The 22,196-nt window shown below is 55.4% G+C and overlaps 7 protein-coding genes across 7 annotated transcripts; all 7 read right to left on the reverse strand.

The window, feature by feature from the left end:
• Positions 1–619: 619 nt before the first annotated feature.
• Positions 620–1,021, reverse strand: LOC144948076 (histone H2B type 3-B). Its single transcript, XM_078877504.1, has one exon. It carries the CDS (start codon positions 1,019–1,021, stop codon positions 620–622), a length of 402 nt encoding a protein of 133 aa, XP_078733630.1.
• A 712-nt stretch (positions 1,022–1,733) lies between these two features.
• Positions 1,734–2,045, reverse strand: LOC144948077 (histone H4). The gene has a single exon (XM_078877505.1). It carries the CDS (start codon positions 2,043–2,045, stop codon positions 1,734–1,736), a length of 312 nt encoding a protein of 103 aa, XP_078733631.1.
• Positions 2,046–3,134: 1,089 nt separating this feature from the next.
• Positions 3,135–3,797, reverse strand: LOC144948200 (histone H1.2-like). Its single transcript, XM_078877631.1, has one exon. The coding sequence runs from the start codon at positions 3,795–3,797 to the stop codon at positions 3,135–3,137; it is 663 nt and encodes a 220-aa protein (XP_078733757.1).
• Positions 3,798–13,481: 9,684 nt separating this feature from the next.
• On the reverse strand, positions 13,482–13,862 carry LOC144948078 (histone H2A). The gene has a single exon (XM_078877506.1). It carries the CDS (start codon positions 13,860–13,862, stop codon positions 13,482–13,484), a length of 381 nt encoding a protein of 126 aa, XP_078733632.1.
• An 894-nt stretch (positions 13,863–14,756) lies between these two features.
• LOC144948079 (histone H3) lies at positions 14,757–15,167 on the reverse strand. The gene has a single exon (XM_078877507.1). The coding sequence runs from the start codon at positions 15,165–15,167 to the stop codon at positions 14,757–14,759; it is 411 nt and encodes a 136-aa protein (XP_078733633.1).
• Positions 15,168–16,008: 841 nt separating this feature from the next.
• On the reverse strand, positions 16,009–17,185 carry LOC144948081 (histone H2B type 3-B-like). Its single transcript, XM_078877508.1, has 2 exons — positions 17,175–17,185; positions 16,009–16,429 (listed from the first exon to the last, which is right to left on the reverse strand). Exons 1-2 carry the CDS (start codon positions 17,183–17,185, stop codon positions 16,009–16,011), a joined length of 432 nt encoding a protein of 143 aa, XP_078733634.1.
• Positions 17,186–17,283: 98 nt separating this feature from the next.
• On the reverse strand, positions 17,284–17,595 carry LOC144948201 (histone H4). Its single transcript, XM_078877632.1, has one exon. The coding sequence runs from the start codon at positions 17,593–17,595 to the stop codon at positions 17,284–17,286; it is 312 nt and encodes a 103-aa protein (XP_078733758.1).
• Positions 17,596–22,196: the final 4,601 nt, after the last annotated feature.

The following is a 22,196-nucleotide window of genomic DNA, read 5'->3' on the forward strand; positions in this document are numbered from 1 at the left end:
ACGAGGCCCTACGTGGGTGCGGGTGCGTGTTTATGTGGGGGGGGTGATGGGGGGCAGTGCGGCGGTAGAAGCCGGGCGGCTCCCTGGCTCGGCCGAGCGGCCCCGTCGCTGTGGCACCACAGTAATACGTAAAAATGTCGGAAAGAGGTGATCACAGGAATAGATATATATTCTCTTGGCATTGAGATGATGATCAATTATACTGCACGAGTCATCCATGCTAGGCGCTTACTTTTACATATATGTACACGTGCAAAATGTTAGTTCCTGCCCGAAAATACAACCACGAATTAAATATTGCATTGCAAGGTTTTGGCGCCAAATATCCAATGTAATATCTGAATGGGCTGCAGATGAAATCAATGGACAATCAAGTCCAAGAAATGCCTGCTGGTGAATATGATGTGCCATGAATATTGTTATCGCTTTTATTCACGTGGAAACATGTTAAAATGCGTTCGATCTCTCCACTTCACTCAATGAGCGAACAATGTCCCCGCGTGAACCGGGGCTTTGTTGGAAGTTTCGTTTTGTACTCCTGCTAGGACTGGTACAAGCAGGTTCGGAGAGGTGGGTGGCTCTGAAAAGAGCCTTTGTAATTAATGGTGGAGTCGAGGCTTCACTTGGAGCTTGTGTACTTGGTGACGGCCTTGGTGCCCTCCGACACGGCGTGCTTGGCCAGCTCGCCGGGGAGCAGCAGTCGCACTGCGGTCTGGATCTCCCGAGAAGTGATGGTGGAGCGCTTGTTGTAGTGCGCCAGGCGGGACGCCTCGGAAGCGATGCGCTCGAAGATGTCGTTGACGAACGAGTTCATGATGCTCATTGCCTTGGACGAGATGCCGGTATCGGGGTGCACCTGCTTCATCACCTTGTAGATGTAAATGGCGTAGCTCTCCTTCCTGCGGTGGCGTCGCTTCTTGCCATCTTTGCGCGTAGCCTTGGTCACAGCCTTCTTGGAGCCCTTCTTGGGAGCAGGAACCTTGGCCGGCCCAGCGCTCTTTGATGCGGGAGGATCGGGCATGTCGACGCGTTGTAGGCAGCTTCAGGTCAGAATAGACGGGAAGCGAATGTGGATGTCGGTCGGGCGATGAGCTCCTTTTATAGGAGGCGAGATGCAAATCAGAGGATCGTAGTGCGCGGCGCTGCTGAGTGGCTCTTTTAGTACCATCCCTCTCCATCAGCGTCCAATGAGAAACGCGGACGCGATGTTCACTTTAATATCGATTTTTACTGCAAATATAACACAATGTAATGTCCAAACATGTATATTAGTGAATTGCAGCCATGGCATTGCCTTTGTTTTAAAAAGGATGAGTAGAAAACCCAATACAGTATATTGTGTTTTGAGCGTGGGTTTTTTTGTTTCTTACGAGGGATTGTTTCACCACTCGTCTAATACGGCGCACGGGCGTTTTATGAACGCAATTTGGAAAAATACAAGCGCTCGGTGAAATACCAGAAATGGGTACTGTATTAACGCGTTCAAGAATCACGCCTTGTTAAATGTGACGTGTCGCGAATACCTTGATTTCTTTCATTCATGTGCAAGCAGATGAAGATTCGCCAACTCAACAAGCAAACGTCCACCACGCTCACGAGGAATTGGCGCGCAACAACCCAGGACATGTGCTCCATTTAGAAAGTGTTTGGCAACACTGGCGCAAGCAGTTTCGAAGAGGTGGGTGGCTCTGAAAAGAGCCTTTGGGTTGGCTTAGTGTGCGAGAGATGGGCGCTCAGCCTCCGAAGCCGTAGAGAGTGCGGCCCTGGCGCTTGAGGGCGTAGACCACGTCCATGGCGGTGACGGTCTTGCGCTTGGCGTGCTCCGTGTAGGTGACGGCGTCGCGGATGACGTTCTCAAGGAAGACCTTCAGGACGCCGCGGGTCTCCTCGTAGATGAGGCCCGAGATGCGCTTCACACCGCCGCGGCGAGCGAGGCGGCGGATGGCGGGCTTGGTGATGCCCTGGATGTTGTCGCGCAGCACCTTGCGATGGCGTTTTGCGCCTCCCTTGCCGAGCCCCTTACCGCCTTTACCGCGTCCAGACATTCCGACTACTTCTGACAAAGCTCGCGAGAGACTGCGCGCTCAGCTTGCAGCAGCAGCCGCCTTTATACCCGAAGCGTGGTGACGTCACCGACCACTCCTGCCCTCCGCGATGGCTCCGCCTTAAACCTTAGACCTTTAACCTCTGTGACGAAGAAAACCCTCCACTGTCGTCAATAACACTTCCTTGACATGTATAATATGCGACGTTTTGGGCAATGACCCTTCTTCGAAGCACTCTGTAATGATATTGGCACACCCGCAGCGAACGCGAGAGGAACGCGATCTGTTGCAAGATTGCACGTGGAGTGAATAATCGGTGTAAGGTCTTGTTTTCAAGTGAACAAGATGAACTAACTTTATAATCGTGTGAAGCTAAACGGCTTCCAACACAATAGTTGAGTGAACGTCACCAACTAGTTCTCCCAAAGTAAGAAAGACATTGCAAACAATGCGATATTTACGTATAGAAATTAATTTTAATAGAGAAGTTTAGATGGTGCACCGCAATGTTTACAAAACAAAGTGAAAAGGCGAGAACGAGCGAATGAAGGCAAATTGAGTAAAGCTGTCTGGAATCAATACCTTTTTAGACTAAATTCCATATTTGGCACCAGTAACATGATGACGGAATGAAGAGGTGCAACACATAATTCGGACGTCGCTGAGATTACTCTGCACTCCGTTCGAGTGAGGGAGCTGCCACCCGCCTCGCCTGTGTTTGTGATCCCTGCTTTCGGGCTCGATTACTCCCATCACATCAATGCTTAAAACACATCGAGTGGGTAAAATGTTATAGTTAATTTGGCGAATGTACGTAACTTATCCAATCTACACAAATCCTCACGATTGAACTGCACCAAGCGTCGAGCTCCTTGATCAGGGCCGAGGCAAGGCGAGCAACCATCGCCACGCCGTAAATGGGTTTGACTTACAGAATATGGCACGCATTCAACAGCAACGTAATACACTGTCATGTGTTACCGATGAACTAATGGAAGCGCAGCAGCATCTGGTTCACTTTTTTAACTAAGTGGGTGGCTCTGAAAAGAGCCGTTGAGGTGGAGTGAATCGAGCGTCGTCCGATCGGATTCACTTCTTTGGCGCAGTCTTCTTGGGCTTGGCCGCGGCCTTCTTGGGCTTGGCCACCTTGGGTTTGGCGGCCTTGGCCTTGACGGTCTTGGGCTTAGCGACCTTGGGCTTCGCAGCCTTGGGCTTGGCTGGGCTCTTCGCCGCCTTCTTGGGCTTAACAGCCAACTTCACCTTTTTGGGGCTCTTGGCCGCCTTGGCAGCCGCGGGCTTCTTTGCTTTCTTGGGAGACTTCTTGGGCGCGGTCTTCTTGGCTGCCGCGGGCTTCTTCACCTTCTTGGCTGCCGCGGGCTTTTTAGCTGCGGGCTTTGCCGTTGACGACTTGGGCTTCGCCTTTGCGGCAGCCTTTTCCTTGTTGAGTTTGAAAGAGCCAGACGCGCCGCTGCCCTTCACTTGCGCCACGGCGTCTTTGGCCACGAGCTTCTTGATGGCCAACTTCACGCGGGCATTGTTCTTCTCCACGTCGTATCCTCCGGCAGCAAGCGACTTTTTGAGCGCAGGAAGAGACACGCCGTTCCTCTCCTTGCTGCTGGCCAGAGCCTTGAGGATGAGCTCGGACACGCTGGGGCCGACCTTCTTGGCCTTTGGAGCGGCGCGCTTCTTCTTGGGGCTTTTAGGCGCTGAAGTAGCCGCAGCTGGTGGTTGAGCAGGAGCAGTTTCCGCCATCTCAAGACGTCGCTTTTATCGCCTCGCCTCTTTGAAATCGAAATCAGCGCTCTCACGAATTCGAAACGAGTGTTCTCCAGGCCCGAGGTTATTATAGAAGCGGCGTACTGAATGCGGACGTCGCTGAGATCATCCAGAACTCAGCTCTGGTGAGGGAGTTGCCACCATACTCACTGTGTTTATCACGCCTGCCTTTGGGCTCGATTACTCCCGTAACGTTCATACTTACATGCATCTAGTTGATACATTATCACGAAGATCACTTCTTTAATGTACGTTACTTATGCAATATACGACAATGCTCACGATATAAATTATAATTCAAAACAAGTGAACAACCAACATTTGGGAGACATTGTTCGGTCAGGGCATGCTATGACGATTGTCGGTTTTCAAAAGTGTTACTGATTAACACTATTTAAAACGCACTCGAATTTTTTGCAAGACAAGATGCTTCAACAGACTACTCATATTTAATTCCAACGAAATATTTTCTATTTAAGTTTTGCCTCGCGCGCTCGCGATTCCTCCTCTCGCGCTATGGTGAGGACTGCGCGCCATGTCAACAGTCCCTTGTCACCGAACTTTTAACTGGACGTTTTAATCGAACTTTGAAATGAATAAATATATGGATTTTCAGATGGACAACAAACTGAAGAAAATTACTCAAAATTAACCGACATTAAATAGAAAGTTTAACATTTTACGTGGCAAGAGGTGAGTAGCTCACGCACTGCAGAAGGGTCGCGCGCCTTGAACAAGATCGAGGCACGGTGCACAATCATCACCACTCAAATTCAACTCAAGTGACTCTGCAGTCGAATGTTTAAAGAAAATATATAATCTTACGTTTAATGCACCGACAGAGTTGATATTCTAGGAGCGCAGGATGGTTCATCCGATGGGTTGTTTTTACTGCAATAAGTAACACGTATTTACTGCACTAAGTAACACGAATGAGTAATCATTGGAAAGATGTTATTAACCATGTAAAAAATATTTAACTACACATATTTGTACCATCTTATTTGACAAGTAATATTATACTTTACCGAGTGTTGACATCCCCAGCGTTTACCAGTACTTTTTTGCTTACTATCAGCTAACACCGGCCACAACCCTGAGCTGATGTGCTCATTTGATCCCTTTTCTGACCGCTCAAAAAGAGCGAGTTTTATTCTTTAAAAAACACGATTCTTTCTTCCAATAGGCATCCCAATTTATTCTAAACCATGTTCCATGATTGATGCAATGTTGGAATGCTGCTCAAATACCGTTCCTAAATTAGACATAAAGGGTATCTGGAATGAGCAGAGCATTCGTTTAATTGCGAGCAATTTGGGACGAGGGCAACTCGACGACGGTGTCCTTATTAAACAGGACCCTGCGGGGTGGGCTGGTAGGAACGAATAACCAAATAATATAAACATAATGTATTATTACACTTGTTAAGCCAGGAAAGCCCCACTGAGTCAAAAGGTTTTTGTAGGGTCCTGCCAAGTGTTTGCAGTAGGGGGCGATGTTGCTACACCTAATCGGACGATACGAAGGGAGAGATTGAGGCCTAGTTCTAGGCTTTAGGCCTAGCTGTATGCTTTAGGGCGCTGTGAGTTAATTTTTAATTTAAATGATTTAATGATTCATGTAAAAGCTTTAAATTTAAATGTTTCTATTTAAAAACATGAGGGAATGTAACATTGTTAAACATAACTCCCTTTCACACACGCGGGGGTACGACACGAATGGAGAGTTTCAGGCCTAGTTCTAGGCTTTAGGCCTAGCTGTAGGCTTTAGGGCGCTGTGAGTTTTTTTTTAATTTCAAAGTTTTAATTAAAAGCTATCTCAGGGAATTATTAGGGCGCTGTTAGTTGTTTTATTTAATTTCAAAGTTTTAATTAAAAGCTATCTCAGGGAATTATTAGGGAATGTTACACGTGTTTAGCCAGGAAAGCCTCATTAATTTAAATGTTTTAATTAAAAGCTGAGGGAATTATAAGGGAATGTTACACTTGTTTAGCCAGGATAGCGTCACTGAGTCAAGGTTTTCGTAGGGTCATGCCAAATGTTTGCAGTAGGGGGCGATGTTGACGGACGGACACATTAATCTATTGGTGGTCTGGTCCACTTCGTTCCTACCAGTATAACAAAACTCCTGTGTACGACTGTCCGAGCTCTTTGCAAGTAAGTGGGTGGCTCTGAAAAGAGCCGTTGTTGTGGTGGTAGAGGCGGCGGCGCGTTTGTGGTGCCACAGCGACGGGGCCGCTCGGCCGAGCCAGGGAGCCGCCCGGCTTCCACCGCCGCACTGCCCCCCATCACCCCCCCACATAAACACGCACCCGCACCCACGTAGGGCCTCGTGGTCGGGTCACCTACCCTGAGTTTTCACCCGAGGGCCCCCTAGGGGGGTTACCCCACGGTTTCTCAGGGCCAGGGAATTGGACAGGACCCTTCCCAGGCCAAGTAACACTGCGGCGCCGTGGGCGGATTTGAGATCGCACGACCACGGCGAGCTCAGAGAGCCCCGCAGTTAGAAACGCATACAAACACAAACACGGGTCAGCAAGGCAGATAGCTGGGATCAGGAACCGGGACGACTGATTGGTCGAAAGTTCAAAGGCCGGCGGGATCGCAAAAGAGCGGGAAATCCTAGGCTCAGGATTGGTCGAGAGACCAAGGCGGTCGGGACGGGGGCGCCTAGCCTTTGATGTGAATAGTTTAAAAGAAAACGCAGGGGCAGTAGGGAACTCTCTTCTTCTGGAGTTTGGACACGGGGTCAGCGACGAAGGAGTCATCGGGCGAGCCGCTAGATTGTCTGCAGGACGATCTGAGCGCCGCAAGGTCACCAAGGACTACAGACGGTATCGTGTTGCGCGCCTTACAACACCTCAGAGCGGAGGGTAGGATCCGTAGGAGAGGGTTAGTTCGGGGTAAGGACGAGTAGGAAAGCGGTTTAGCAGAGAGCGCAGCATAGAATAGGGCTACACGGCACCAGAGTGTGGGTTAGAAGCGCCTTGCTGTCCCGCACACACACACGGGTGGCTCGGTTGGTTAGCAAGGGCTAATAAAATCTCGAGCGTAGTAACAAAACCGTGTTGTTGGGTGTTTTTGGAACGTGGTATTAGCGTGCACTGCATTCGCGAGTGTGTGGTCGTTGTACGCACAAAGGCCGTGGTCTCTGTACGATTGTGCGGGTACGGAGGTGTGTGCGTTAACGCCCGGGGTACGCAACTGAGGTTATTGAGGAACTGGCTGCCGAGAAAATCCAGCGGTACCTGTCTCGCACGGCGTGGTGGCAGCCAGACATGAGCTGCCCACGTCTTCCCTTTAACACCCTTGTCGAGCGCGCACGTAAGTGTGAAAGAATTCACAGCGAACGCGCGCAGCTCCGGGGGCTGGGACGAGAGCGCGCCATTGCGAGCCTGCTCTCGGAAGACGAGGAGGAGGAACAGGAGCTCGCGAGGACGGTAAGGGGCCGGGAAAGAGAACCTCCAGTGTCCCGCGAGACAACCCCGGGATGGGTTGCCGGTATACAAACGGGTATAAAGGATGTCTCCGGCCAGGTAACCCAGGTAGGTGACAGGGTAACCCAGGTAGGTGACAGGGTAACCCAAGTAGACAACAAGGTAACCCAAGTACGGGCACACATGACTGCGCTGGAGACAATGGTAGAGACGGTCCAGGCCGAGGTAGGAGGATTAACTGGGAGGATAGCCCGACTAGAAGCAGAGTATGAGCAACAGCGCACGGGGGGAGGAGGGAGTGGGCAGAAAGTTCGCCACAGAGCCGCCACTCCTCCCAGGACGTGTTATGTGTGCGACCGTCGAGGGCATCTCATGAGGGACTGCCCTCAGCGCGCCCGTGCGAGGCCGATGCATAGGTCAAACACTAAGCCCCCCCTAGAGAGGGGACCACCAGGGGATGAAATCGACGTAGACCCGACCCAAACCAGCTGTAATAATAATGGCGAGCGAGTGATCCATAAACAGGTTACAACGACAACACCCAAGGGCGCATGGACCTCGGGCGATTGGCTGCGGGAGCTGGTGGCAGGGATAACGGGAGCCACGTCGCTGGTGGAAGGCCAGGTGAACGGGCAGCGCACCCGGATCCTGTTGGACACGGGCGCCGTGGCCTCTCTCATGAGCGCCGCGCACTGCAGCATGCTCGGGGTGGACGTGGGCTGCCTGCAGGCCCCGGATCGCGCGCTGCACACGGCAAGCGGAGCCGGGATGGGGTTGCTGGGGAAGGTCTCCCTCGAGGTCCGTCTAGGAAACCAGGTGTGCACACAGGAATTCTACGTTTCGAGTGTGTTGTGCCACGAGTGCATTGCAGGAACGGACCTCCTGGAAAAGTTGGGACTTAACGTACAGCCCCGGCAACGATGCGCTACGGTGGAGGGCAGCGGGGAGCGGATTCCGTTCCTAGGACAGGAGCCGAATCGCCCACGCTTCACACCCGTGGCCGCTACGCTGGTGTCGGCCGTCACCATCGGGCCTCTCGCCGAGATGCTGGTGCCAGTGGCAACCCTCTCCACCGACCCAACCCACCGACCATCGGGCGAGGTAATGCTGACTCCTCACCCGGAGTTGGCATCGCGATACGGGGTGGTAGGGTCAGCCACACTGGTAAACGCAGATGGGGGCCGGCTGTTTATACGTGTGTTTAACCCACACAGTACCCCGGCAATGATACGACGACGCACCCCGGTAGCCACCGTACACCCCCTGCACGCTCGCCACTCGAACGACTCGGTGTTCGCACTCTGGGCGGAGGACCCTGGCCGCCCCGAGGACAGCCAGGATCTGGCCTGGCGAGTCGGCCCGACCCCCCGAGCCGAGATTGTTCCCCTGCAGGATGCGCTACATGTGCCTTGGGCAGCCTTACCTAAGGGGGAGGCCGATCAGCTGCGCGGGTTATTGCGGGAGTACGCCGACGTGTTCAGTGAGCACGATTCGGACGTGGGCCGGACCGACCTGGTCAAGCACCAAATTGACACAGGTGCAGCCCGACCCATCAAACTCCCCGCATACCGAGTGGGCGCGCCTGAACGGACCCAGATCAAAGAGGCAGTCACGGATATGCTACGCGATAACATAATCCAGCCCTCCGCGAGCCCTTGGTCTGCCCCGGTGGTACTGGTAACGAAAAAGGACGGATCGACTCGGTTCTGCGTTGATTACCGAAAATTGAACGCAGTCACCCTCGGCGACGCTTTTCCCATCCCACGCATCGACGACACCTTCGACAGTCTCGCAGGAGCGCGGTATTTTTCCACCCTCGATCTGGCGTCCGGTTACTGGCAGGTGGAGATGACGGAGGAGGATCGGCCAAAAACAGCATTCACCACCCCGATGGGCCTGTTTGAGTTTCGAGTGTTGCCGTTCGGACTCACTAACGCGCCCGCGACGTTCCAGCGGTTGATGGAGTTGGTGATGCGGGGCTTGCAGTGGGAACAGTGCCTGATTTACCTGGACGACGTAATAGTGTTCAGTAGGTCGCTGTCCGAACACTGGTCCAGGCTGCGGGAAGTATTCCAGCGACTGCGAGCAGCCCATCTCAAGCTCAAGCCACGTAAGTGTTACATTGCGCAACGCGAGGTGGGGTACCTCGGACACCGAGTCAGCGAGGCAGGGGTGAGCACCGATCCCGAGAAGGTGCGTGCCGTAGTGGATTGGCCGCGGCCGAGGAACCTGACGGAGATCAGGTCATTCTTGGGACTCGCCACTTATTACCGTCGATTTGTAAAGGGATTCAGTGAGATTGCACGCCCCCTCACCCAACTCACCTCCCCTAAGAACCCCTATCAGTGGTCGGAGGCCTGCCAGACGGCTTTCACCACACTCAAAGACCACCTCACCCACACCCCCACCTTGGCTTTCCCAGATTTCACCACCGATTTTATTTTGGACACTGACGCCTGCAGCAGTGGGCTGGGCGCGGTGCTGTCGCAAGTGCAGGGTGGGACGGAGCGGGTCATCGCGTACGCCAGTCGGACCCTGAGCGGGGCCGAACTGAACTATTGTGTAACCCGTCAGGAACTGTATGCTGTAATTTTCGCGTGTAAACAGTTCCGACCGTACTTGTACGGCAGGAAATGTCGTGTGCGCACCGATCATTATGCACTGCAGTTCCTCCTTACATTCAAGGAACCGCGGGGGCAGATGGCTCGATGGCTGGCGCAGCTGCAGGAGTACAACCTGCAGATCGAGTACCGAGCGGGGCGGACACACGCGAACGCGGACGCCTTGTCAAGACGGCCCGCGGTGCGCGCTGAGACGAGGGAGGGAGACGCCTGCCCGTGCTTCACGGGGGGACGCTGCCGCCAGGCAGCAGAACCCAAGGAGCGCGCGGAAACTAAACTCCCCCCCCCGAGAGAGAGTGCAGTGTGCGCCACAGAGACCCTCGCAGGTGGCACTGAGGATCCCGTCGACCGCCCGGCAAGCGCGGGACCCGCGGCTCGGGACCCGATCGGACGGACCCAGGAGGACGTCGGCTGTGCCTTCCCGGGCCTAAACGACGAGCAGCTGAGACAGACCCAGCAGCGAGATCCGGATCTGGCGGCAGTGGAGGCGGCACTGCGGGAGGAAAAGAGCGCCCTACCAGGACCCTGGAGCGGTTTGTATGCCCGGTTGTGTGTACAGAACGGAGTGGTACGGGAGTTAACCGAGGCCGGCCAGCCGGGGTGTATCTGTGTTCCTGCCCAGGTGCGACCCCAGCTGCTACGACTGGTACACGACCACCCGCTCGGGGGCCATGATGGGGAACGGCGCACCCGGGAGACTCTGCGTCGCCAGTATCTCTGGCCTAAATTGGCGCAAGATGTGGCCGCCTGGGTGCAGGGCTGCCGGGCCTGTCAGCAGTGTGGGCAAAAGCCGGCAAGGTACCAGGTACCCCTGAGGCCGTTCCGAGTCAGTCGGACGAATCAGTTGGTCGGAATCGACCTGCAAGGGCCCTTTCCACGATCCCACCGGGGCAACCGATATATTCTTGTAGCGGTGGAGTACTTCACCCGCTACCCCGTGGCGGTGGCTATCCCGGATAAAACAGCCCTCGTAGTGGCCCGGGCCTTCGTGGAAAACTACGTACTTAAGTGCGGGATCCCCGAACGAGTCATTACCGACCAGGGTAGTGAATTCGAGGCCGAACTATTCCAGGCGCTGTGCCGAGAGTTCGGGATCCAGAAGGACCGAACCACGGCATATCACCCCCAGGCGAACGGGATGGTAGAGAGGATGAACCAGACTCTGGCCGGGAAGCTTAAACGCATGGCGGCCGCGAATCAACAGGACTGGGACGAACACCTCCCCTATGCCCTGTTCGCCTACACCACCGCCGTTCACACATCTACAGGACAGACCCCGTTCCTAATGATGTTTGGTCGCGAGTCTCGCCTGCCCGCAGATCTGCTGTTCGGTGTCCCTCCGCCGCAACGGGAGGAAGGGAGCCACCCCGTGGAGCACTTGCTGGAGACCCTGCGAGGGGCCAGGGGCCGAGCCTACCCGCACGGAGAGGCCGCGCACCAGCGGCAAGAGCAGGGCGCCCGACCCCGTATGGAGCCCCCCTTCTACACTGCGGGCTCCGAGGTGTGGCTGTACACTCCCCGCGTCGGTGCCGGACAGGTGGGGAAGCTGACCACCTACTGGCGAGGACCCTGGATTGTGAGACGGCAGATCTCACCATGGACGGTGCTGATTCAGGGAGGAGAGAGGGGCCGGGAGATGGTGGTCAACATCCGCCGACTGAAGCCGTGGCGAGCAGCCCCCGAGGGGGGGAGCCCCGCCGTCCAAGTACCCCGAAACCCCGGGGTCCCCCTACCCCCCGTGCCCGGGGGCCTCGCGCAGTATATGGGCCCCACGGAGCCCCGGGCTCCGAGGGGCCCCGGACGGGGCCGGGGGCGACGAGGACGGCGACCCTTAAACCCCACCGCCTCTGAGTTTGTTCCCCAGCCCGCAGGTGCCAGAGACCGAGGGGAGCCGTTGGAATGGAGGAGGAGACCACCGCCGGAGCCCCAGGAGACGGAGCCGCCACCCCCGAGGCCAGCCACAAGGGCCGGGCGAATCCCGCGGACCCCGCGGCGATACCTCGTGGGGGCAACCCAGGCGAGGTGCTCCAGTCAACCCGGGACGGGGACTGGCACCCCGGGGGGCTATGTGGTGCCACAGCGACGGGGCCGCTCGGCCGAGCCAGGGAGCCGCCCGGCTTCCACCGCCGCACTGCCCCCCATCACCCCCCCACATAAACACGCACCCGCACCCACGTAGGGCCTCGTGGTCGGGTCACCTACCCTGAGTTTTCACCCGAGGGCCCCCTAGGGGGGTTACCCCACGGTTTCTCAGGGCCAGGGAATTGGACAGGACCCTTCCCAGGCCAAGTAACACTGCGGCGCCGTGGGCGGATTTGAGATCGCACGACCACGGCGAGCTCAGAGAGCCCCGCAGTTAGAAACGCATACAAACACAAACACGGGTCAGCAAGGCAGATAGCTGGGATCAGGAACCGGGACGACTGATTGGTCGAAAGTTCAAAGGCCGGCGGGATCGCAAAAGAGCGGGAAATCCTAGGCTCAGGATTGGTCGAGAGACCAAGGCGGTCGGGACGGGGGCGCCTAGCCTTTGATGTGAATAGTTTAAAAGAAAACGCAGGGGCAGTAGGGAACTCTCTTCTTCTGGAGTTTGGACACGGGGTCAGCGACGAAGGAGTCATCGGGCGAGCCGCTAGATTGTCTGCAGGACGATCTGAGCGCCGCAAGGTCACCAAGGACTACAGACGGTATCGTGTTGCGCGCCTTACAACACCTCAGAGCGGAGGGTAGGATCCGTAGGAGAGGGTTAGTTCGGGGTAAGGACGAGTAGGAAAGCGGTTTAGCAGAGAGCGCAGCATAGAATAGGGCTACACGGCACCAGAGTGTGGGTTAGAAGCGCCTTGCTGTCCCGCACACACACACGGGTGGCTCGGTTGGTTAGCAAGGGCTAATAAAATCTCGAGCGTAGTAACAAAACCGTGTTGTTGGGTGTTTTTGGAACGTGGTATTAGCGTGCACTGCATTCGCGAGTGTGTGGTCGTTGTACGCACAAAGGCCGTGGTCTCTGTACGATTGTGCGGGTACGGAGGTGTGTGCGTTAACGCCCGGGGAGAGCACTTTTGGTGTGTTGGCGTGACTACGCAGCCGTGTGAGAGGAGAATCGTCCTTGTACGATATTTGTGTTGACGTGCACGCGCGAGTGGGGGAGGGGACGAGTCGTCGTGTCGGCGTGTGCCCCGCTTGCGTGCGCTCGTTACTTGCGTAAGCTCTCGGCGTGCGTAATCGGCGTGCCCAAGGTGCGCGATCGTAACGTGGGCGGCCAGCGCGGCGCAGAGCGGCGCAGGAGTGGGTATCGCGTGTGGAGCTGTACGCGTGTGTGCGCGCACGTTCACGACGTGTGTAACACAGGTGCGCGATCCTAACGTGAGTGGTCAGGGTTGGGTGAGTGCCGTGCAGAGCTGTGTGTGGGTGTGCGCGTGCGTGGTTATCCATGCCTGCTACGCGGACCCGCGGTGGAGGGGAATCCTCGGGTGACGGCTCCCACACCCTGGGTGAGGAGCCTAGCGGCGGTTCGCTTAGCAGCGGGGGGGCGATTGATGATGTTAGTCCGGCCGTTAGTATTATCGAGGGAGGGATCTCGGGGGCTAGCGACCCCCACACGTTCACTTCTTTGCCTGAGAGGTCTTCTTGGGCAGCAGCACGGCCTGGATGTTGGGCAGCACACCGCCCTGGGCGATAGTCACGCCGCCCATGAGCTTGTTGAGCTCCTCGTCGTTTCGCACGGCGAGCTGCAGGTGTCGGGGGATGATCCTCGTCTTCTTGTTGTCGCGGGCGGCATTGCCAGCCAGCTCGAGGATCTCGGCAGAAAGGTACTCGAGCACGGCGGCCAGGTAGACGGGTGCTCCAGCGCCGACCCGCTGGGCGTAATTGCCCTTGCGGAGCAGCCTGTGAACGCGACCCACGGGGAACTGCAGGCCGGCGCGGGAAGAGCGGGACTTTGCCTTGGCGCGAGACTTGCCACCGGTCTTGCCGCGTCCAGACATTGTTAAGCGACCTAGGATGCAAAAAGCACTGGAGACAAAGTACGAACGATTTGTGACGTTAACACGCACCACCGGAGCGGCTTTTATAGCGGAGACGAGGATCGTAGAGCGCGCCGCTGCTGATTGGCTCCTCTCGGTCGAGTCCCGCCCTCTCCTTGAGCCACCAATGAAAAGCCGGGACGCGAGGATTCGATGTTGACTTTAATTATTTGTATCCATATATATTTTAATGCGGGCACGCATCTTATGAATGAAACAATGCGATACACGTACTTAATAGGTTCAAGTTTTAAGCATGATAGAGTTAATTAATGGGCACGTGCTGGCAAGTCAAACTTATAAGCGGATTCCGCAAATATCAATGTATTATTGATTATAATAATCATTTTGAGGGACCGCATTGGTTATAAGAAATCATTGTGATAGCCTTGAGCTCGTGATTGATCGCCCACGTGCCTATACGGTGTATATATATTTTCCTTTAACCGCCTGTTCGGGCAATGCCTAAAAATATATGTGCGTGAATAATTCAGTCTCTTAGTTTGCAAAATGTGAACTTCTTATCAGCTCGGGCTTGAAACAACATAAACCAATATCTTTGGGTTTAATAGTTAATATATTTCACCAAAATAACCCTTTTGTTGAACATTATGTAAGCATGGTTTCACAACGCTTATATACGACACCAACGTGTGATGTTGAAAAATATGAGCGGCGGGGTATAGAAAATGAACTTCATTGTCGCTTACGCCTGACGACTCGTGAGAGCCGTGACCAGCAAACGAAGGTTTCCGGCACCCGAACTTTGAAGAACACACATGGAAGCGTTTTCATGAGTAAGTGGTGGCTCTGAAAAGAGCCTTTGTGTTGTGCTTTGAGGGCCGAGCTGGGCGTTCAAGCGCGCTCGCCACGAATGCGGCGGGCGAGCTGAATGTCCTTGGGCATGATGGTGACGCGCTTGGCGTGGATGGCGCACAGGTTGGTGTCCTCGAAGAGCGCGACAAGGTACGCTTCGCTGGCCTCCTGCAGAGCCATGACAGCGGAGCTCTGGAAGCGCAGGTCGGTCTTGAAGTCCTGCGCGATCTCCCTGACGAGGCGCTGGAAGGGCAGTTTGCGGATGAGCAGCTCGGTGGACTTCTGGTAGCGGCGGATCTCGCGCAGAGCGACGGTGCCGGGCCTGTAGCGGTGAGGCTTCTTGACGCCGCCCGTGGCCGGAGCGCTCTTTCGGGCCGCCTTGGTGGCGAGTTGCTTGCGGGGGGCCTTGCCGCCCGTGGACTTGCGAGCCGTCTGCTTGGTGCGAGCCATGGCTTGGTGAGGGCAAAGATTCTCACAGGCGGGGAGAAGGCGGCTTATGTAGCCCAGAGCGCGCGCTCACTGGTCAGCGGAGTCGTGACGTGCGAAGAAGGGGAGCGTGCTGATTGGTTGGCAGCGTGCAATGATCTCGAGTCGTCAACTCTTCTTAATCAACAAAATGTTCACAGTTTGGATCATTTCAGAATGCCGCATCACGATGCAGTAGTACCGTTTGAGCGCCGTCGATGTCTTTAACGGATGTTCTTTTCTCAAGCAAACACCTTTCCGAAAACAACTTTACAGTGCTCTGCATGATCTAAATAAAGTGTGAAGAAACTGCACTTCATTGGAAACAGTAATACGTAAAAATGTCGGAAAGAGGTGATCACAGGAATAGATATATATTCTCTTGGCATTGAGATGATGATCAATTATACTGCACGAGTCATCCATGCTAGGCGCTTACTTTTACATATATGTACACGTGCAAAATGTTAGTTCCTGCCCGAAAATACAACCACGAATTAAATATTGCATTGCAAGGTTTTGGCGCCAAATATCCAATGTAATATCTGAATGGGCTGCAGATGAAATCAATGGACAATCAAGTCCAAGAAATGCCTGCTGGTGAATATGATGTGCCATGAATATTGTTATCGCTTTTATTCACGTGGAAACATGTTAAAATGCGTTCGATCTCTCCACTTCACTCAATGAGCGAACAATGTCCCCGCGTGAACCGGGGCTTTGTTGGAAGTTTCGTTTTGTACTCCTGCTAGGACTGGTACAAGCAGGTTCGGAGAGGTGGGTGGCTCTGAAAAGAGCCTTTGTAATTAATGGTGGAGTCGAGGCTTCACTTGGAGCTTGTGTACTTGGTGACGGCCTTGGTGCCCTCCGACACGGCGTGCTTGGCCAGCTCGCCGGGGAGCAGCAGTCGCACTGCGGTCTGGATCTCCCGAGAAGTGATGGTGGAGCGCTTGTTGTAGTGCGCCAGGCGGGACGCCTCGGAAGCGATGCGCTCGAAGATGTCGTTGACGAACGAGTTCATGATGCTCATTGCCTTGGACGAGATGCCGGTATCGGGGTGCACCTGCTTCATCACTTTGTAGATGTAAATGGCGTAGCTCTCCTTCCTGCGGTGGCGTCGCTTCTTGCCATCCTTGCGCGTTGCCTTGGTCACAGCCTTCTTGGAGCCCTTCTTGGGAGCAGGAACCTTGGCCGGCCCAGCGCTCTTTGATGCGGGAGGATCGGGCATGTCGACGCGTTGTAGGCAGCTTCAGGTCAGAACAGACGGGAAGCGAATGTGGATGTCGGTCGGGCGATGAGCTCCTTTTATAGGAGGCGAGATGCAAATCAGAGGATCGTAGTGCGCGGCGCTGCTGAGTGGCTCTTTTAGTACCATCCCTCTCCATCAGCCTCCAATGAGAAACGCGGACGCGATGCTCACTTTAATATCGTTTTTACTGCAAAAAGGACTTGTGAATATAACACAATGTAATGTCCAAACATGTATATTAGTGAATTGCAGCCATGGCCATTGCCTTTGTTTTAATAAGGATGACTGGAAAACCCAATACAGTATATTGTGTTTTGAGCGTGGGTTTTTTTGTTTCTTACGAGGGATTGTTTCACCACTCGTCTAATACGGCGCACGGGCGTTTTAAGAACGCAATTTGGAAAAATACAAGCGCTCGGTGGAGAAAAATAACTTCGCTGTTGTGCTGTACAGGTGGAGATTAGCATTCCGGCACGCTACGTCAATTAGGACGAGTGTGCTGTAAGATTGTGGCGCCAAATGCTCCACGTAATATCGGAATCGGCTGCAGCTGGAAATAATTAACGCAAAAATACCAGAAATGGGTACTGTATTAACGCGTTCAAGAATTACGCCTTGTTAAATGTGACGTGTCGTGAATATCATGATTTCTTTCATTCATGTGGAAGCAGATGAAGATTCGCCAACTCAACAAGCAAACGTCCACCACGCTCACGAGGAATTGGCGCGCAACAACCCAGGACATGTGCTCCATTTAGAAAGTGTTTGGCAACACTGGCGCAAGCAGTTTCGAAGAGGTGGGTGGCTCTGAAAAGAGCCTTTGGGTTGGCTTAGTGTGCGAGAGATGGGCGCTCAGCCTCCGAAGCCGTAGAGAGTGCGGCCCTGGCGCTTGAGGGCGTAGACCACGTCCATGGCGGTGACGGTCTTGCGCTTGGCGTGCTCCGTGTAGGTGACGGCGTCGCGGATGACGTTCTCAAGGAAGACCTTCAGGACGCCGCGGGTCTCCTCGTAGATGAGGCCCGAGATGCGCTTCACACCGCCGCGGCGAGCGAGGCGGCGGATGGCGGGCTTGGTGATGCCCTGGATGTTGTCGCGCAGCACCTTGCGATGGCGTTTTGCGCCTCCCTTGCCGAGCCCCTTACCGCCTTTACCGCGTCCAGACATTCCGACTACTTCTGACAAAGCTCGCGAGAGACTGCGCGCTCAGCTTGCAGCAGCAGCCGCCTTTATACCCGAAGCGTGGTGACGTCACCGACCACCCCTGCCCTCCGCGATGGCTCCGCCTTAAACCTTAGACCTTTAACCTCTGTGACGAAGAAAACCCTCCACTGTCGTCAATAACACTTCCTTGACATGTATAATATGCGACGTTTTGGGCAATGACCCTTCTTCGAAGCACTCTGTAATGATATTGGCACACCCGCAGCGAACGCGAGAGGAACGCGATCTGTTGCAAGATTGCACGTGGAGTGAATAATCGGTGTAAGGTCTTGTTTTCAAGTGAACAAGATGAACTAACTTTATAATCGTGTGAAGCTAAACGGCTTCCAACACAATAGTTGAGTGAACGTCACCAACTAGTTCTCCCAAAGTAAGAAAGACATTGCAAACAATGCGATATTTACGTATAGAACTTAATTTTAATAGAGAAGTTTAGATGGTGCACCGCAATGTTTACAAAACAAAGTGAAAAGGCGAGAACGAGCGAATGAAGGCAAATTGAGTAAAGCTGTCTGGAATCAATACCTTTTTAGACTAAATTCCATATTTGGCACCAGTAACATGATGACGGAATGAAGAGGTGCAACACATAATTCGGACGTCGCTGAGATTATGTGGTGCCACAGCGACGGGGCCGCTCGGCCGAGCCAGGGAGCCGCCCGGCTTCCACCGCCGCACTGCCCCCCATCACCCCCCCCACATAAACACGCACCCGCACCCACGTAGGGCCTCGTGGTCGGGTCACCTACCCTGAGTTTTCACCCGAGGGCCCCCTAGGGGGGTTACCCCACGGTTTCTCAGGGCCAGGGAATTGGACAGGACCCTTCCCAGGCCAAGTAACACTGCGGCGCCGTGGGCGGATTTGAGATCGCACGACCACGGCGAGCTCAGAGAGCCCCGCAGTTAGAAACGCATACAAACACAAACACGGGTCAGCAAGGCAGATAGCTGGGATCAGGACCCGGGACGACTGATTGGTCGAAAGTTCAAAGGCCGGCGGGATCGCAAAAGAGCGGGAAATCCTAGGCTCAGGATTGGTCGAGAGACCAAGGCGGTCGGGACGGGGGCTCCTAGCCTTTGATGTGAATAGTTTAAAAGAAAACGCAGGGGCAGTAGGGAACTCTCTTCTTCTGGAGTTTGGACACGGGGTCAGCGACGAAGGAGTCATCGGGCGAGCCGCTAGATTGTCTGCAGGACGATCTGAGCGCCGCAAGGTCACCAAGGACTACAGACGGTATCGTGTTGCGCGCCTTACAACACCTCAGAGCGGAGGGTAGGATCCGTAGGAGAGGGTTAGTTCGGGGTAAGGACGAGTAGGAAAGCGGTTTAGCAGAGAGCGCAGCATAGAATAGGGCTACACGGCACCAGAGTGTGGGTTAGAAGCGCCTTGCTGTCCCGCACACACACACGGGTGGCTCGGTTGGTTAGCAAGGGCTAATAAAATCTCGAGCGTAGTAACAAAACCGTGTTGTTGGGTGTTTTTGGAACGTGGTATTAGCGTGCACTGCATTCGCGAGTGTGTGGTCGTTGTACGCATAAAGGCCGTGGTCTCTGTACGATTGTGCGGGTACGGAGGTGTGTGCGTTAACGCCCGGGGAGAGCACTTTTGGTGTGTTGGCGTGACTACGCAGCCGTGTGAGAGGAGAATCGTCCTTGTACGATATTTGTGTTGACGTGCACGCGCGAGTGGGGGAGGGGACGAGTCGTCGTGTCGGCGTGTGCCCTGTGGGGGTCGCTAGCCCCCGAGATCCCTCCCTCGATAATACTAACGGCCGGACTAACATCATCAATCGCCCCCCCGCTGCTAAGCGAACCGCCGCTAGGCTCCTCACCCAGGGTGTGGGAGCCGTCACCCGAGGATTCCCCTCCACCGCGGGTCCGCGTAGCAGGCATGGATAACCACGCACGCGCACACCCACACACAGCTCTGCACGGCACTCACCCAACCCTGACCACTCACGTTAGGATCGCGCACCTGTGTTACACACGTCGTGAACGTGCGCGCACACACGCGTACAGCTCCACACGCGATACCCACTCCTGCGCCGCTCTGCGCTGCGCTGGCCGCCCACGTTACGATCGCGCACCTTGGGCACGCCGATTACGCACGCCGAGAGCTTACGCAAGTAACGAGCGCACGCAAGCGGGGCACACGCCGACACGACGACTCGTCCCCTCCCCCACTCGCGCGTGCACGTCAACACAAATATCGTACAAGGACGATTCTCCTCTCACACGGCTGCGTAGTCACGCCAACACACCAAAAGTGCTCTTGTGGTGCCACAGCGACGGGGCCGCTCGGCCGAGCCAGGGAGCCGCCCGGCTTCCACCGCCGCACTGCCCCCCATCACCCCCCCCACATAAACACGCACCCGCACCCACGTAGGGCCTCGTGGTCGGGTCACCTACCCTGAGTTTTCACCCGAGGGCCCCCTAGGGGGGTTACCCCACGGTTTCTCAGGGCCAGGGAATTGGACAGGACCCTTCCCAGGCCAAGTAACACTGCGGCGCCGTGGGCGGATTTGAGATCGCACGACCACGGCGAGCTCAGAGAGCCCCGCAGTTAGAAACGCATACAAACACAAACACGGGTCAGCAAGGCAGATAGCTGGGATCAGGAACCGGGACGACTGATTGGTCGAAAGTTCAAAGGCCGGCGGGATCGCAAAAGAGCGGGAAATCCTAGGCTCAGGATTGGTCGAGAGACCAAGGCGGTCGGGACGGGGGCGCCTAGCCTTTGATGTGAATAGTTTAAAAGAAAACGCAGGGGCAGTAGGGAACTCTCTTCTTCTGGAGTTTGGACACGGGGTCAGCGACGAAGGAGTCATCGGGCGAGCCGCTAGATTGTCTGCAGGACGATCTGAGCGCCGCAAGGTCACCAAGGACTACAGACGGTATCGTGTTGCGCGCCTTACAACACCTCAGAGCGGAGGGTAGGATCCGTAGGAGAGGGTTAGTTCAGGGTAAGGACGAGTAGGAAAGCGGTTTAGCAGAGAGCGCAGCATAGAATAGGGCTACACGGCACCAGAGTGTGGGTTAGAAGCGCCTTGCTGTCCCGCACACACACACGGGTGGCTCGGTTGGTTAGCAAGGGCTAATAAAATCTCGAGCGTAGTAACAAAACCGTGTTGTTGGGTGTTTTTGGAACGTGGTATTAGCGTGCACTGCATTCGCGAGTGTGTGGTCGTTGTACGCATAAAGGCCGTGGTCTCTGTACGATTGTGCGGGTACGGAGGTGTGTGCGTTAACGCCCGGGGAGAGCACTTTTGGTGTGTTGGCGTGACTACGCAGCCGTGTGAGAGGAGAATCGTCCTTGTACGATATTTGTGTTGACGTGCACGCGCGAGTGGGGGAGGGGACGAGTCGTCGTGTCGGCGTGTGCCCCGCTTGCGTGCGCTCGTTACTTGCGTAAGCTCTCGGCGTGCGTAATCGGCGTGCCCAAGGTGCGCGATCGTAACGTGGGCGGCCAGCGCGGCGCAGAGCGGCGCAGGAGTGGGTATCGCGTGTGGAGCTGTATGCGTGTGTGCGCGCACGTTCACGACGTGTGTAACACAGGTGCGCGATCCTAACGTGAGTGGTCAGGGTTGGGTGAGTGCCGTGCAGAGCTGTGTGTGGGTGTGCGCGTGCGTGGTTATCCATGCCTGCTACGCGGACCCGCGGTGGAGGGGAACCCTCGGGTGACGGCTCCCACACCCTGGGTGAGGAGCCTAGCGGCGGTTCGCTTAGCAGCGGGGGGGCGATTGATGATGTTAGTCCGGCCGTTAGTATTATCGAGGGAGGGATCTCGGGGGCTAGCGACCCCTACAAATTGGTGTCGGAAGCGGTACGGACCCCCGCGTTACCTCACGCTAAAATAAGACTGATATTTACCGGCCGGGGGGCCCCTTCGTGGAAGGCATTCGCCCGCAATCTCTTAGGGGCCAAGGAAATTAATGGATGGACGGACGCGCAGGCAGTACGTCAACTTAATATGAATCTTGATGGGCGGGCAGCCGATTTTGTAGAAGCGTTACCCGCGAGCGCACAGACACAGCTAGAGGAGCTGATGCGCCGACTCGATCAGCGTTTTGGCACGCGTGACGAGGAGGAAGCAAAATCGGCCTTAGAGGCGCGCCGTCGCCAACCTGGCGAAGATCTCCGTGATTACGCCGAGGATGTGCGCGAGTTAACAAAGATCGCACGCCCGGGGTACGCAACTGAGGTTATTGAGGAACTGGCTGCCGAGAAAATCCAGCGGTACCTGTCTCGCACGGCGTGGTGGCAGCCAGACATGAGCTGCCCACGTCTTCCCTTTAACACCCTTGTCGAGCGCGCACGTAAGTGTGAAAGAATTCACAGCGAACGCGCGCAGCTCCGGGGGCTGGGACGAGAGCGCGCCATTGCGAGCCTGCTCTCGGAAGACGAGGAGGAGGAACAGGAGCTCGCGAGGACGGTAAGGGGCCGGGAAAGAGAACCTCCAGTGTCCCGCGAGACAACCCCGGGATGGGTTGCCGGTATACAAACGGGTATAAAGGATGTCTCCGGCCAGGTAACCCAGGTAGGTG

The sequence above is a fragment of the Lampetra fluviatilis genome, chromosome 48 (assembly GCF_964198595.1).
Source record: "Lampetra fluviatilis chromosome 48, kcLamFluv1.1, whole genome shotgun sequence".
NCBI lineage: Eukaryota > Metazoa > Chordata > Hyperoartia > Petromyzontiformes > Petromyzontidae > Lampetra > Lampetra fluviatilis.